Genomic DNA, 16,780 nt, shown 5'->3' on the forward strand with positions numbered 1-16,780 from the left:
GCTCCCTTGTCAACAATGGCCTGAAGTGTCAGCAATGTTTCCAGCATATCTGATAGAGTTTCCATTAATGTTGACTTAAAAAGTGAAAGTATGGGGACATCCTGGTCCATGACATGTGAGATGAGTTCCTTTGACTCTTTAACATAATGAAGGTTGTCCCTGAGCCAGAAAACATTCCTTCTGTCTGAACTGCAATAGGTCACACATTCGTTAGAAAATAACACTATTGAGCAAGGCATGGAACTTGGAAATTATGCCAACGAAGCACTGCAGGCTGCAATTTGCTGCTCCCCGGTAATTAAAACACATTTCAGTATCCAATATTTTGTCACTTGCATTGTTTGCATCAGTACATTTTCAGCTGACGTGCTGTGAATAGATTTCAGACTGCTCAGTTGGTTGAGCAATTGTAGCATATGTTTCCTCTCCAAAGTGCAACACATAAACTGTTTGATACTGCCTGAAACAAAAGCAAGTCCTCCAAAAGGAGTAGGGGTACTTTCAAGTGGTCCTGCCAAAGCAGAACCTATACACAATTTTCTTCATTTGCCCTTTCTGTAGGTAATTGTGCACTTTTCGTGGCACTAGTAACTCCTGAATAGTGTTGGCTCAATTTAAATGCGTTGTCTTCATAACTGAAACAGTGAAATAACCTACACTACAGTAAAGCCGAAAATGCATCTCCTAGACTTCAGTGTGGGTATAGCTGTGAAAGAGATGTTTATTTGCACATTTGTAAAAGGTCAGGAGGGTACAGGGACTGCAGATAGGTTTAAATTGATTACATGCAAGTAATGTATGTGGCAATCGCGTGGAAGGTTTGAGTGCACTCTCCATATGACAACAGGTAGGCGACTATGTTACAGAACTGGCAGTACTGCACTCTGGGACTGTGCTTCGTCAGTCTTAGAACTTCTCAAAGGCTTACTTTCAGTGAGATAAGCTTGTTAACACCAGAAGACTTTGACCCTTTGTACACAGGAAGCTGGTTGAATGTGTCCTTCCTGTTGTGCTCAGACCTGCTCCACTTATTAATATTAATTTAGTACCTTATCTGCAGTGCTGTATTTCTAACAGAAATAAGACTTGGCGAAAGATCTTGTGACTTGAAGTATCACTCGTGGCTGCCACGTGCAAATTAGCCTTTCTGCATTGGTTATCCTCAGAAAGCCTGTGTTTTCATCCCTACTTTTATGTAATTTTTGGCGTTCCATATATTTAGCAGAGGTCCCACAATTGAAGCAAACATTAAAGCGTAGTGTGCAGAAAATGAATTAAGAAGCAATGTTGTCATAAGTACCAAATGTGTGACAAGCTGTTTTCCTGGTGTACTCCAGGGAGTGTCACCACCAACAAACTGGTTTGAGGTTTTCAGGAATGTTCTCTCTGCTGTTTGCATAATGTCAGAAACCTTCAGTTACATTTGAAAATTCTCACACATTCCTAATGATTTTCTTGCCCTTTTAGCAGTGGGCTTGCAATGTCACAGGGCCATTTCTTAATGTACAAAATATTGACGTTGTTCATAAAGGATTTGAATTTATAATTTGAAATGAGCCTTAGCCTCAGGATCACTAAAGCTCTGACAGAACTGTTTCCTATTAATTTGACAAGTCATTTTGCTCGATTATCTTCTAGGAACGTGTGAAATGTTTCTGAAGAGCCCTTCTGAAACCGCTTTCTTGGCTCCCTTCATTCGAACACCTGGCATTTTCTTAAATTGTTCAATGGCTCATATTGACCTCATAATTGCCATATATGATGGAATGCAGCAATGTCTTTTCAGATGTACTGAGAAAATACTAATCTCAAAAACAAAAAGAAGAAAACAGAAAAAAAGAAAGCAACACATTGTTGCACACAAACATTGAGCTTGATAGTGTTTTCTGCAACCTGTTCAATTATTTCATTATACTTAATTTTTCTCATGTCATTTGAACATCTGTTAAAATCTGTGTTCAACCCTTGGCAAGACTCCCTTACTGCTTGCACTGCTCTTAAAACTTGAACACACTGAGAATATGATCTGCACCTAAGTCCTGTGCAACAGCTGGCAGTTAATGTCAGTCAACTCAATTCTTTGGCTTAGTGCCATTTGAATAGTTTGTACACATACTTAAATTGTTATAAAGTACAAAAATTCTTACCTAGAATTACACTAACACCATCACTACATGCTCCAGTTTTCATTCAAATAACTTGAAGAAAAACCGTACTGTAAGAGAAATTTTGAAAGTTTGGTGTTTATTGTTTGTGCATGTGTTTTTTGAAGTTTAGTGAATTTCACACATTGTCACATATTGAAATTCTTTCAAATTATGAACGGAGCTGCTTCCTTAATTCCTGAAATGCAAACTGTGGAGCCAACAGTGCTTTGCCCATGCGGAGACTATTTTGAATTTTCAAATCCACAAGGTTGTGGAAGTCCAAATATGGTTACACTTTCTCTACAGAATATGCTGGGTGAAACTTTCATTATACTTTAAAAAAAGTCTTTCTGCTGTTCTTTTTCTTTTGCTGCATTGTAGATTGTATAGTAGATTGTATTTTATTGGTCCTGTTGTCTACATAGCAGCTTATGCATAAGACATTGGACAAGTCAAGTTATAAATATACAGGCTGAAAGTAATTTCAAGGCATACATATGTAAGCTTACAATAATACACTTTACACATAAGTAAGTATTTATATAACACATTTCATAAATTTAAATATTCTTCAATGGAGTAAAAGCAGTGATGCTGTAAATATGACTTTAGAGATTTTCCAAATGTATTGACCTCAGTGATAGCTTTTATGTTTTCAGGAAGTTTGTTATAAAGCTTAACTCCCATGTGAAAAGTACCTTTTTGGCACAATGCTGTGCTGATTTGAGTCATATGTAAGTTTGTTTTGTCTGGTAAAGTGCTCATGTATATTACAGTTCTTTTGTAGTCTCCGGTCCTTGCCTATTACATTTAATTTAAAGAACAAAAGGGTTTCCATAATGTATACACATGGTAATGGGGGAATACCAGATTTCTTAAACAGGGGTTTACAAGAGTCTCTAGGCTTGCACCCAAACAAGATTCTAATGGCCCTTTTTTGTAGTTTAAAAGTGCTATTAGCTGTATTAGAGTTTCCCCAGAAGGTGACCCCATATCTAAGACGAGAATGGAAGTACGCATGATATGCATTCAATACTGTTTTCTCACTACTGCATGATTTTAATGAACAAAGAAGATAACATGTTTTGCTCAGTTCACCCTTGAGATATTCAATATGCTTATTCCATCTGATGTTACTCTGCAGTCAAAGTCCTAAGAATTTGGTTTCAGTACTGTTACCAACTGGCTCATCATTGATAGAGACTGGTGGGATAAACATGTCCTTGTTAGGAACATTGTGGAATTTTAGAGCAACGGTTTTCTTACTGTTTATTACAAGCTGATTACTCTGTGCCCAGTTACTAAGTTGTTTCGTGACCGTGTTTACTGTCTGCTGTAACTGTTCATTGTCGCCTCCTTTTAGTAGAATCGTGGTGTCATCTGCAAATATGATTGTTTTGTGTGCATCAGTATTTAAGCTTAGATCATTTATGTACAGAAGAAACAGAAGGGGTCCCAATACGGATCTTTGGGGTACACCACATTTTATTTGTTTATAGTTAGATAAGTGATTAGATACAGTTTTTAGTTCAATATTTGTGTGCTTGACGCACACTGCCTGCAGTTGATTTGTCAGGAAGGAACTGATCCACTTGTTGGACAGACCTCGAATACCATATCTTTCTAGCTTTGATAGCAGAATTTTATGGTCCACCATGTCAAAGGCTTTTGACAAGTCAATAAAGACTCCTATTGTTTCCTGTTTTTTGTCCATCAGGTTTAGAATGGAATTGATGCACTCATAGATAGCAGTTGTTGTTGACCTCTTATTTCTGAATCCATGTTGTTCATTACATAGGATGCTGTTTTTATTAATAAATAAGTTTCTCATACATCACTTTTTCCAGTACTTCAGAGATGCAGGAGGAAATTGTGATGGGTCTGTAGTTATTTACATTGTCTTTATCCCCTTTTTTAAATGCAGGAATAACTTTTGATGTTTTCAACACATCAGGGAAAGTGCCTGCCTGAAGTGAGCAGTTGCATAAATGTGTGAGTACTTCAATCAGGTTTGATGCGCTCTTCTTTAACATTGTTGCAGGTATACCATCAATACCTGCCGATTTGGAATTTTTTAGTCCTTTTTATTGCTTTAGCTACTTCATCTTGTGAAACAGAACTGATGTACATTGATCCTCTACATGCACTTATTTTATATTCATTTGCCTGGGTGCTCTTAAAGTTTGACTGTCACATATTTTCAGCAACACCTGTGAAAAAGTTGTTAAATGTGTTGGCTACTTCTAAGGGGTTTGTTACTTTATTTTTATGTGATAGTGTTATATTTTTCCAAGGTTGTCTGTATTCTCCGCATTCTTTTTTTATAACACACCACATAGCCTTTGATTTATTAGCTGAATTATAAATGATTTCATCATTATGCATTATTTTTGCTGCTTTTATTACATTTCTTAATATTTTGGAGTATTTTTTATAGTATGCGCGTACTACAGGTGAGGACTTTTTTGAGTTACATATTTCATTAAGTAGTCTTTTCTTCTGGCATGAAACTCTTATTCCCTTTGTGATCCAGCTGTTTGTTCTAGAGTTTCCCCATATGGTTAATGTTTTCAGTGGGAACGCAAGTTCAAAGAAATGGGTTAGTACATCAATGAAAGTGTTGAATTTTTCATTTATATCGTTCATTTTGTACACTCCTAGCCATTTTTCTTTCTGTAATAAGTTGTTGAAGTAGTTCACAATATGCTGATTATAACTTCGATATGCTGTTCTGAAAGGCATGTTGTTAATAATACTGCCTTGTACTTTTATGCTTAATATTGGAGCAAGATGATCACTAAAACCTGCATTGAAAATTCTTAGTGAGGTGTTGTGTAATGCAATTAAAAGGGCAATTGCACAAAGAGGACCTACTAAGGTAATTTCTGAAAATCTGTCGATGTTGGAGAAAATTTCTACTTAATGTTGTAATATTGCTAACTTCTCACATTGCCTAGTTGTTGTTCATTTTGAAAAGTCTTTAGTGAATTGATAGGTTTGTTCACCATAAACAGTAACTTAATATCACAAGTTCACTTTTTCTCTCACTACTGCTTGTGTTGTGTTGTAAAGAGTACTTTCCAGTAAAAGTGGCAACATGGGCCTTATAAAGCTTAGACTCATTGCATAATGATTACTACCTTCATACTCTTTGCAAACTGTGTGTTTACAATTCCACTCTTCAGCACTGACAAGCCAATTGAAGAAACAAACATTGTGCCAAAGTTCATTGCTAGGTCTAGAACCTCGTAGGTTCATACATTAACTGCAAGATGACTTATACTTTGTGTGTGATGCCTATTTATAGAGGCACGAGTTACAAAAACTATAAATTTGCAAAATACTTCTAACTACATTTTAGCTGTTACTATAAAAGAGCAAACTTAGCGGGTACAAACATACAGTAGGTAAAATAAGTTTAACTCCAAACTGTATTAACTAAGAAGTGGCAAAATTATGGGTACTATTTTATGGGGGAACAGTGTGCATGATTATCAAAATCCACCAAAAAGTTGAGAGAAAGTGAACTTAGATAGTTAAGTAAAACTACGCATATAATAAACAGAAAAACTGTTTTACTGAAATGTATAGATAATTACATTTTAGGATTTGAGGATGCTGGATAAAAGCTTTGACTATGTAGTTTTTGGGAAAAGTTATTATTGACCATGGGAAAATGAGGGCTTTCCAATGCATTACAAGAAGCTAACAACCATGAAAATTTTTCATGGTGTGCATGTATAGTCGATCAAGAATAGTTCTTCAGATCCAAATATAGTATCATTAGTACTTTGAAAACTACCACGTAAACAATAAATTTCCTGCAACTATTGTGTGTGTGTTATTGGCCAGAAAAGGAAAAATTAAATTGGCATCAGGAGTGGTACAAGAATGGATAAGATGATCCCACCTTGCTCTTATAATGTCTGCCTAGGAGCATTTGATATCTGCAGGAGAATACTGGTTTCCATTATGAACTGCAAATAGAGATGTATGATTCACATGGAAATTTGGACATCTGGTATATTTTGGTTGTGAATTGCATGATTCATCCTACATTTGCCATTACTGTTAAGCACAAATAAAGTGAGTTGATTAACACATACAGTGAATATAATAATCCCTAGTTTCTGAGGAATTTCTGAAACGTATTAATTTTGCATATTTTTGTAGAATAAATTCTTCTGATCTTAGTTGAATTGCCTTAGAAGATAATGCTGAAGGCATTATAGAATGAAAGTTCACTAGCAATCGCATTTCTGCCACAAGGAGTATTTAGTATTGGGTGGCAGAAGTTCCACATGTAGAAACACATTGCAGTAGAGTTTGAATATTTGCAGGTATTGACCACCACATCTTCAAGAGGCTGTCGGGGTCTCCAACGTCGGTAACTGCTCTGGGGCAGGATCTGTTCTGGACCATCCATGGCCAGCGCAACTTGTACTGGGCCAACAAATTCGATGGTGCTTCCAAAGTGAAGAACATTGACCTTAGTAAGTGTGCCATGTAATGGTTGCTGGTGTAACTTTTTATCTTGTCATGGTTGTACAAAGTTTCATTGACATAGATGCAACAGTTTCAAAGAAAATTGTATTTAAAGCTAAAAAGTCATGCTTCTGGGAAAATGCATTAAAATTTTTTGGGAAATCTGTTCAATCTACATGCAAAGTTAAAACTCACCCGGTCAGTAGCTGTCATCTTTGCAGATTTCTGTATCCTTCAGTGTAAGTTGGGAGGCACTCTTCGGAATTCTGGTATCTTGTCATTTTGGGGCACTCTCCTCAGCTTTCCACACCATCAGCTGGTAAACTGACACAAGCATTTGTGATGTTAACCCCAGGTTCTGTGCCCATATTTCTGAAAAACTTTCAGCGTACTGTCTGACCTATGTCCAAACACCCAACTGCATCCATCACACCAGTTTTTAGGGGTTTTAAAACCACAAATACCGTTATAGGCAAGTATTCCCACACACTCAGTTATTGAAGCTTTCATTGTAGTGAGAGTTCTCCCACACTTGCTTTAAGCAAGTAATTTGTTAGTTAAGTATCTATAGATAGGTTTTAAAATCTGCTATTGACATTGGTAGGAGGATGTCCCTGTCTGTATTCATCAGCAGTTATGCTAGAAGTGACACATGGCAACTTGGAGCATCTGCACAGAGGTCCTCTGTTACTTTTTAAACTTACATCTTCTATTAAAGTTCCTTATTGTTGCTATTTTTACAGTCTGCATGAATAAAATATAAGCACAAAAAGATAACTTCGTAAAATAAAGTACTATTTCAGATGGTAACACTCATTTCACAAGACTTTCTGTGAACGTCACTTTGACATGAAGCACAATAACAGCAGGAATTGCTTTCAGCTATAATGTGCACGAGGTATCGAACTCTTGCAAGATTTATGCATGCATATGCTGTATAAAAACATGCCATTCTTGGTAAAAAAAATTGTAATTATTATTACAATTAATCATATGACTTAATGTTGGTTAAGCCTGTTATCATCAATAGTTCACATATGAAGCATGGAACATACTTTCGTTAAAACTAGGAGTACCATGTTCAAAGATAACAGTGCATTGAAAATTTGAAATGTTAAAATTCTCTTTAAATGTCATTAATGAATTATAGATTTACGCCTTCAAAAGATGCTATGATGATGCAGGGCATTAATATCACATGACAAAGTGCTGATGTAATGGATAATGTTGTGGTTTATGAAGTTGAATGTAGGTTCTTGTCCTGCAACATGAAAATATTTTGTTCTTCTTAGCATTAACACATTCTTGACTTCATAATGAAGGGAATAAAGAATGTTCTGCAATATTAAATGTTATATATGTTTGTTTGGTTAGAGAACACATGATGGTTTGAGTGTGGGGTTAGGCAGGAACCTGAGAACAGTTTAAATTGCTGAGAGTGAAACAAAAAGCAATAAAATATGTGATTCCTTGTTACGAAGTAGATCGCAGTTCCTGCAGTTGTCAATGTTGAATGTGACTTCATTTCAAAATATTTTCTGCTAAGAAAATATTGGGTGTAACTTAAACTGATGAATAAATTTGAATTTTCCACTTCATGAATCCCTCAACTGTGATTATTTTTGTATAAATTTCGGTGGCTGTTTTTGAAACTGTCATCATGCTTACACAACTCATTTATCCTGGTGTATTCAAAGATCGAATCCCATGTAAACAATTTTACTGTATCCTCACTAGTACTGTTGTAAAATTCCCAGGAATTTAAAAGCGAAGAAATATGCCCAGGGAATATTGCTGGCAATATTCCAAAAATTCATAAATTCCTGGCAAATTATGCTTAATTAGCAAACAAGCTCAAAAAACTGTTTAAAGGTAAAAGAATTAATTATATTGTTAAATCTTATATGGATCTCAATTTAATCTCCTTGTTAGAAATACACACTTTTTGATTTTCAATGTTTTAAATAGCAAAGAATTACCCTAGAACTGCCAAGCATCAGCATTTATGACTGAGTCATTCCATGTCAAATCAACACATTTTAAATAAAAATTTTACCTCACCCTCTTAGATTTTGCTGAAAGTTGGTATACTTACAGTGGGTGCTGAAACTAAGAAAAATACCAAATTTCGATATTTTTTACCTCAAACCATTCCTGAAATATGGCCATGTAAACTTTTCAAAAAGTGGCCAAAAATGTGTGAAGAGACTTGTTTTAAATTGCCCTAGGAGCTGCCCTCATTGAGCTAGAGAACTGGGAAAAGTGTCATTTTGCAGCGTTAGACAAAAAAACATAGCTTCTAATCAAGAACCATTTTCAAAATGGTAATTAATATCTTAATTTAATTTTTTTACAAAAAATACATAACTGAAAATTTTCAAAATATTTCCATAACTACTTCATACTGTTGTAAATCACATGGCAAAATATAAATGTGGGATGATGATGGGTTCATTGTTAAAAGAAAAAAATTATTCCGGGCTCTTGTTTTTCACTAACAGCCCTAGTTTGACCAAACTGACCTTTAAGGTAGTATGTCAGTAGAGGACCGTATACATAGGGCTTGATGTCTGTACAATAATTCAGAGACTGGAGCCATTGCTGAGATGATGTAGTCCGCATTGTTACCTTCTATTGCTTTGTGTGCCTACAGCATTATTGTGCACTGCGGTTTTAGTGCAAATCAATTGTTACCTCTGTGTTGACCAGTCTGTATCTATTATATTTAATAGTTCATTTTCAAGTAAATCTATACATTGAAGGACAGTTTATAAGTGGTTTTTGTATAAATATGGAACCAAGTAAAAAGTGCAGCGCTGTAAGGGTGCAGTGTTGTAATCCATTGAAGAAGTCAAATCATTTTATTAGAGACAGAAAAAAACTGAGAAATGTCACAACATGGATGCCCAAATTATTTGCTCAAATACCAAGTGGTGCCAAGATTTGATAAATGTAGGAAAGATGAAACCAAATTGAAAAATACACCAGAGCCCATCAGTGATGAGTGTTGAAGAAGAATCTTCTGGATTAGAGATAATCATCCAAGACAAAGACCCTGACTTCACTCCAACTTCAGTAGCTGTTAAAACATTTAACACAACACTTCAAGAACTGAATGAGTCCCCAATTGACAAGAGAAAACTAACATCTAGGCATTACACCAAATCGTTCCTGAAACTTTGTCAGATACTGATACTGGTGAATCCGTTCTTGAAAATCTTAAAAGAAACTTTAAAAATACTATAAGTAGAGCAAAGAAAACTAATGATTCTCACAAGTTTACCTGAAAAATGGAGTGTCAGGAAAATAATAAGGGAATTTAATGCTCATAATTACATTGTTCGGCAGTCCAAAAAAATTTTGAAAAAGAGAGGATTGATGGAAGGTCCAGACCCAAAACCAGGGAAGTGTTTACCAACAGAAACCGTGAAAACTGTACATTCATTTTATGAAAATGATAAAGTTAGCAGGGCAATGCCAGGTATTAAAGATTGTGTGACAATTACAGAAACAAGTGGAAATAAAACAAAAATATCAAAAAGTCTTATTTTCTGTAACCTTAAAGAAGCTTACAAACATTTTAAAGACAAGTTTCCTAAAATAAAAATAGGTTTCTCTAAATTTGCTGAGTTGAGACCAAAACACTGTGTATTAGCTGGCCAGAGTGGCACACACTGTCTTCGTGTGCACAACTCACCAAAACATAAAATTAATAATAGAAAATGCCGAACTAAATACAGTAACAAACAGCAGCTTAAACAATTATAAGCAGTGCATTTCAAAAATGCTTTGCAACCCATCATCAGCTGATTGCAACATGGGAAACTGAATACTGCCCAGGAGAAACTGTCATACGTAAAATTTTAAAAGACTCTTTTCATGAAAACTTTATTGTAAAAGTTAAGTTCCGACAGTGGATGTCAGTTGACCGATGTAATCTGGAAATTGTTCAGAAAACTTATGAAGAATTCATAGATTTATTTTGTAGTAAGATACCAACTTTGATTCGGCATGACTTCATTACCAAGCAACAATGAACATTCCTCAACTCCACAAGAGAAAACCTTATGGAATCTGAATTTGTTGTCATATGTGATTTTTCAGAAAATTATAGTATAGTTCTACAGAATGAAGCTCAGAGTTTCCACTGGGCAAGACAACAGATTACAATTCATCCTTTTGTTATATATTACAAACAGGAAGACAAAATTAAGCAAATGTGCTTTGTCATTGTTTCTGATTGCCTGGAGCACAATACAACCACAGTTTACACCTTTCAAAAGAAGCTAATTTCATATCTAACAAATAAATTTCAAAAGATTCAAAAAAAGATATACTATTATTCTGGCGGTTCTGCTGCTCCGTATAAAAATAAGAATAACTTCCTGAACCTTTGCCTTCATGAGGAAGACTTCAACATAAAAGCTGAGTGGCACTTTCCAGCCACAGCACATGGGAAAAGCATTTGTGATGGAGTAGGGGGTTCAGTAAAGAGACTGGCAGCTTGTGCAAGTTTGCAAAGTTCATACCAAAATCAGATCAAAACCGCATGAGATCTATTTGAGTGGGCAGTAGATAATATCACAAATGTTGATTATGCATATTCCACTCAAGAAGACTACGCTGCTTCAGAAATATTCTTAAAAAGCCGACTTGAAGAGGCATTGACAATCAAAGGAACACAGCAATTTCACGCTTTCATTCACAACAGTACATCAAAATTAATAGTCAAATAATTCTGAGGTGATATGCAGAGTTGGGAGAGGGAAGTAACTACATCACCAGACAAACTGAAGTTACAAAATGTACCAAGCTATGTCACCACTGTATATGACAGAAACTGGTGGCTTGGGCACATTTTAGAAAACAAAACGAAGAACTTGATGAAGTGAAAATAACTTTTCTTCATCCATGTGGACCAGCTAAGTCATTCTCTTATCCTGCACATGCAGATGTCATGTGGGAGTCAGTTGTGGATGTTCTCACAAAAGCGAATCCATTTACTCCGACAGGGAGAACATACATTCTTAATGAAAGTGACGTAAACCGAACCCAGTCAGCTTTATTAAAATGTAATATGTGAAGTTCCGAGACAATTTATTGGGAAACTGCTTTCGACTCAAAACTTAATTTTTGTCTCAGGTTAGTGTTAATCTATATTTTATAGAAAGTTGTTTCAAAATTATTGTTAGTACCTATTGTGTTAAATTTAGCTATGTACAGGTACCTGTTACTCAAAAACGAGCATTACGTATTTAATTTGTTTAATAGTTCCATTTCAAACATCTTGGACCAGAACTATAATGTAAATACTTCTGCTTTTTCATACTTTGTTTCAGTTTGTAGATAAATGCTCACTTTCTTATTTTTGTTATATCGGTTAATATACTGTTAGTGAAGTTGTATGAAATTAAAATAAGCAATCAACTTAATTATAAAATATGCTGCTTAGTTTTGGTTTAATAAGGTGATGTTTTGATATTTCTAATACTTTTTTTACTTACCTTTCGGTATATTTTAAAGAAATTCCTGTTTGTTGAAGGTCAGTTTGGTCAAACTAGGGCCGTTAGTGAAAAACGAGAAGCTGGCTGGTGTGGCCGTGCGGTTCCAGGCGCTACAGTCTGGAACCGCGTGACCGCTACGGTCGCAGGTTTGAATCCTGCCTCGGGCATGGACGTGTGTGATGTCCTTAAGTTAGTTAGGTTTAAGTAGTTCTAAGTTCTAGGGGACTGACGACCACAGATATCAAGTCCCATAGTGCTCAGAGCCATCTGAACCATCTGAAAAACGAGAGTCTGGAAATTTTTTTTTTAACAATGAACCCATCATCATCCCAGATTTATATTTTACCATGTGATATACAATAGTATGAAGTAGTTACGGAAAAATTTTGAAAAATTGCAATTATGTACTTTTGTAAAAAAAATTAAAATTAATTCAAAATATTAATTAGTATTTTGAAAAAGGTCATTAATTAGAAGCTGCATTTTGTTGTATATCCCTGAAAAGAGCATGCAAAATTACACTTTTCCCAGTTCTCTAGCTCAATTCAGGCAGCTCCTAGGACAATTTAAAAAAGTCCGTTCACACATTTTTGGCTGGTTTTTGAAAAGTTTACATAGCCATATTTCAGGAATGGTTTGAGATAAAAAAAAAAAAAAATTGAAATTTCGTATTTTTCTTAGTCTCAGTGCCCACTATAAGTATACCAACTTTCAACAAAATCTAAGAGGGTGAGGTAAAATAGATGTGTTGATTTGACATGGAATGACTCATGACTCTTAAATTTCCTAGAACTGCCAACATTGAAATAATCAACCTTTAGAAAAACAGAGTTTTTAATATTGATAAGCCATCTAGTGAGTAAGTAAAATTACTAAAATACACAGGGAAGTTTGTGTATTCAATTTCAGTTTTCTGTCGTCATTAAAGATATTTAGACTACAAAGTTTAAAAGAAACTTGTACAAATTTTGTAAACATTAGTCATAGAAAATGGCATTTCTGAGAAAAATTATGCGAATAAACCAGCCGAGATTTAGGATTTAGTTCAGAATACAAGTGATTTTGCTGACGTAGACATGCTAAATACTAATTAACAATACTAAAAGTGAAAGTGATTGCAATGTTTTGGAAAATAAATTTGTAAACCATAATTCATCACAGGAAATGAGAATTCTGAAAGTGAAACTCCTAGAGTCATTCGTTTGGAAAATTTAAAAAATATTACAGATAACGGCCGGTTGAGAATTAACCTCTAGAGAAAGATTTTGTAAGTTTAGATTTCATTCAGAGAAACAAGAGGTTTGGACTTGCCTAAAAATAGTAGGACTAGCGAATATTTTAAATTATTTTTTCCGCTGAAATTTCTCCATATGAATTTCACTTTGGAAATACAGCATTATGACTGTTGAAGATTTCACACGTAGGCAATAAATTCACTGCAAACCATGTGTAATGTAGCATCATTTTTCTAAAAACTGGCACTTTTTGTTCATTTTCAGTAAAGATAAACAGGACTTTCAGTGAAAGGTTTTTCTCATTGATTTATTCTTCTTTCTGAAATTCATTCACCAGGCAAATATGGCCAACACTATTTGAATATAAACTGGAAAACCTTCTTGTTGTAAACTTCTATGGTTGGGGGCGGATAAATGAACAACAAAAATAAAAATAATTGGGTTTTAAATATGGGGCACAAAATATGAAGCTGTGGCACTAGCTACTGTGTCACCGCTTCAATTGTACTACTTACACACTAAAAGGCACAAATATTTCCTCAGTTTACCATTGTTTACTCATAAAGGCTAGAGTATCTACAGGTAAATAGTGTCCAATTATTTTGATCCCTCTTCAACTGAATGAATGAAGTTTCTGGGAAATCAGAGCATGGTACTTGGTGTTTCATCCTCATAAGATAAAAACTGTCCTTTGTAATGTTGCTCTAGGTTCTCAAAATCTGGGTGTGTATTACATTTCATGTGAATGTTGCAGCTCTTAACAGAGGCAGACTGTCTGAACAGTCAAGGAGAGATGTAAGGAGCACCAGATATATGAGTAAAAAAGAGCAAACCAGCTGTCACCAAGCACTGCATCAAATGAAATTGTGAAATGAAATATGAAACCAGTATTGTGATGTGAACTCTGTGGGACAGCATAGTTCATACATTAAAGTGAAGATATCAGAAAACCTATTAAACAAATACAGTGGGATCAGTTTAAATAATGCTTGGGCTCTGGCAGTCTATTTATTTGTGTCACTAGCCATAACATCCACCAGCTAGAGAATGCTGAATTTGCAGTTGACAGAATAGCAGTGCTAGCTCTTAAAAAAAATATCAAAAGGGGGTGGGAAAATAACTAGGTTACAAATAAGTGAGACCATACAATAATTCAGCATGGTTGGAGTCAGTGAGCACGCAACAGTGAAACTTAGAGATCCTGAAACACACCTAGGTCTGTCAACATAATACTGTGAACTAAATGGACGTGTGGCAGAACACTCAAAAGCACAATTAATCATAAAAATTGGTACATAAAAACAAATTTGCTCAATTTTGTTTTGTTACTTTGTTTTAATACATTTTGTACGTTGTGATTTCCTCCTCACCAACAAATTTATCGACATTGTCTTCACAGATCCTCATTGAGCAAGTTTTGGTATTTATCTGTGTGCCTCCACCATGTCAATTGGAATATGGCTGTGTCTATTTGTTGCATTTCCAGCAATGGCCATGTTCATGGTTTGCTTGCTTTGTTGAGCAATACATTGGAGTCCATTGTACTTAATTCAAGCTGTGTGCTGTCTGAATGATAGACAGAAATTATTTTCATGTCCCCCCCCCCCCCCCCCCCCCCCCCCCCTCTTTGGTTTGGAAGCACACTGGGCTGTAATGATAAAATTTGTGGCTGTATTAAACCTTTCCTGATTAACACATTTTATACTGACATCAATATATAGGGTTGAAAACTTTCATGATTAATAAACTTCCAACAAAAATAAAGTTTATGGTCTCGGGCACTGCAGTCATGGACTGTGTGGCTGGTCCTGGCAGAGGTTAGAGTCCTCCCTCAGGCATGGGTGTATGTGTTTGTCCTTAGGGTAATTTAGGTTAAGTAGTGTGTAAGCTTAGGGACTGATGACCTTAGCAGTTAAGTCCAATAAGATTTCACACACTAAACTAAAGTTTAATTCTGGAAGTTGGTGAAGTGGAACCAAACTCTTACAAATTTAACCAGCTCCATGTTTTTGTTTGAATCTAGGGTTCTCCAAGTAAAATGTTGGTTGGAAAGTATCATCAGGATGACAAGCACAGAAATTTAACCACGCAATATTTACTTCTCAGTTGTTAGTGTCAAAAGTCACACTAGTCAAACAATCCACAATTATCACAACAGATAATGGATCAAATTCACCCCAGTGGGGTGAAGTTGAGATGCAAATTTTACTACAGCTCTACACGAATGTTTAAAAAGGAAAAATAATACAGTAATATTTATGAAACCAATAAATTTGAAATCCAAAATTGGAAAACTTCAATTCAACGGTATCGAAACACACTCAGAACAATGAAAGCTGAGAAATATTGCACACAAATTTTCAGCATAAGATTTGAAGATGACTTTGATGTGCCACATTTATTTGCAGTATTTGAAGTTTGGTGGACATCTGCATCACAGTAATTAAAAATATTGTGTGAACTTGAAGCATGACTGAACAGTAGTATTGTTTCAAAAGTCATTGATGTAAAAGGAAACACAATTGCTTCACTCTTGGATGATAGATATTTTCCAGAGATAGATCCACATTGCCAGATGTTAAGCCATGCAAACCCCCTTTACTTCTCTCAGCCATCCATAGATCAAACCCATAATATATCATACGTTTCTCAGTTCAGAAAGCTTCTCACTAAATATCAGATAGATAGGTCCCATTGTTTTTTCAAAAATGTCCCATCAACTGTGGAAACGTTAAAATACTACGGTGTACATGACAAGTAAGAATTGTAATGGTGTGTTTCATCTTGTGCAGCAAATTATCATTATCGTGTACCCACAACAAACCAGTTGGATCTAATGCAAACCTGGTAAACTAGAAAGTACCTCATAATGTAGTTTTATATGTGCTTGATTTCCTTTATATTAAAGCTCACTTGAGAAAGATAGCCTCTCTTGGTTTTAAGATCTTAATTGTCCACACCTGAAGAAGGCATTGGTAGATGATCCTTTAACCATGATGTGTGGTTCATTTAAGTTCCACTTTGCCACTTATGCAAGAGATGTCACATTCATTTGCTGTGGAGAAATATCTCCAGTCATCATTGGCTGCAAATTAACACGGCTCAGTTGTGGATTGGCAGAAATTAGTTTCTCTCCGTACTTAAGGATACTGTAATAACACCTGATAAGGTCGTTCTAAGTGTGTGTAATTAAACCTTCCATTACCATCCAAGGTCACCCAATGAGAAAGAGCTCAAACCTGTTACTCATACCTAATTTATGAATTCCTGGTGCTGTGCACATGTTGGAAACATTAAGAAATACTTCTAGAGATTAACTTTGAAATATTTTTAGAAGTACAAAAACCCAAAGCTGTCACAAATTCCTAGTGTTTCACTGTTGGTAAGTAGGGTGACCTTACTGTTTAGT

The 16,780-nt window shown here is 35.3% G+C and overlaps 1 protein-coding gene across 4 annotated transcripts in view; it reads left to right on the top strand.

Moving 5' to 3' along the window:
* LOC126266851 (vitellogenin receptor-like) overlaps nucleotides 1–16,780 on the top strand; it is a 294,813-nt gene that overhangs the window by 192,807 nt on the left and 85,226 nt on the right. For all 4 annotated transcript variants that reach the window (XM_049971452.1, XM_049971456.1, XM_049971455.1 and 1 more), the window contains one exon: nucleotides 6,488–6,640. In XM_049971452.1, the coding sequence (XP_049827409.1) occupies nucleotides 6,488–6,640 (153 nt within the window). The remainder of the gene's footprint in view (nucleotides 1–6,487; nucleotides 6,641–16,780) is intronic.

Source organism: Schistocerca gregaria, chromosome 4 (assembly GCF_023897955.1).
Source record: "Schistocerca gregaria isolate iqSchGreg1 chromosome 4, iqSchGreg1.2, whole genome shotgun sequence".
Lineage (NCBI taxonomy): Eukaryota > Metazoa > Arthropoda > Insecta > Orthoptera > Acrididae > Schistocerca > Schistocerca gregaria.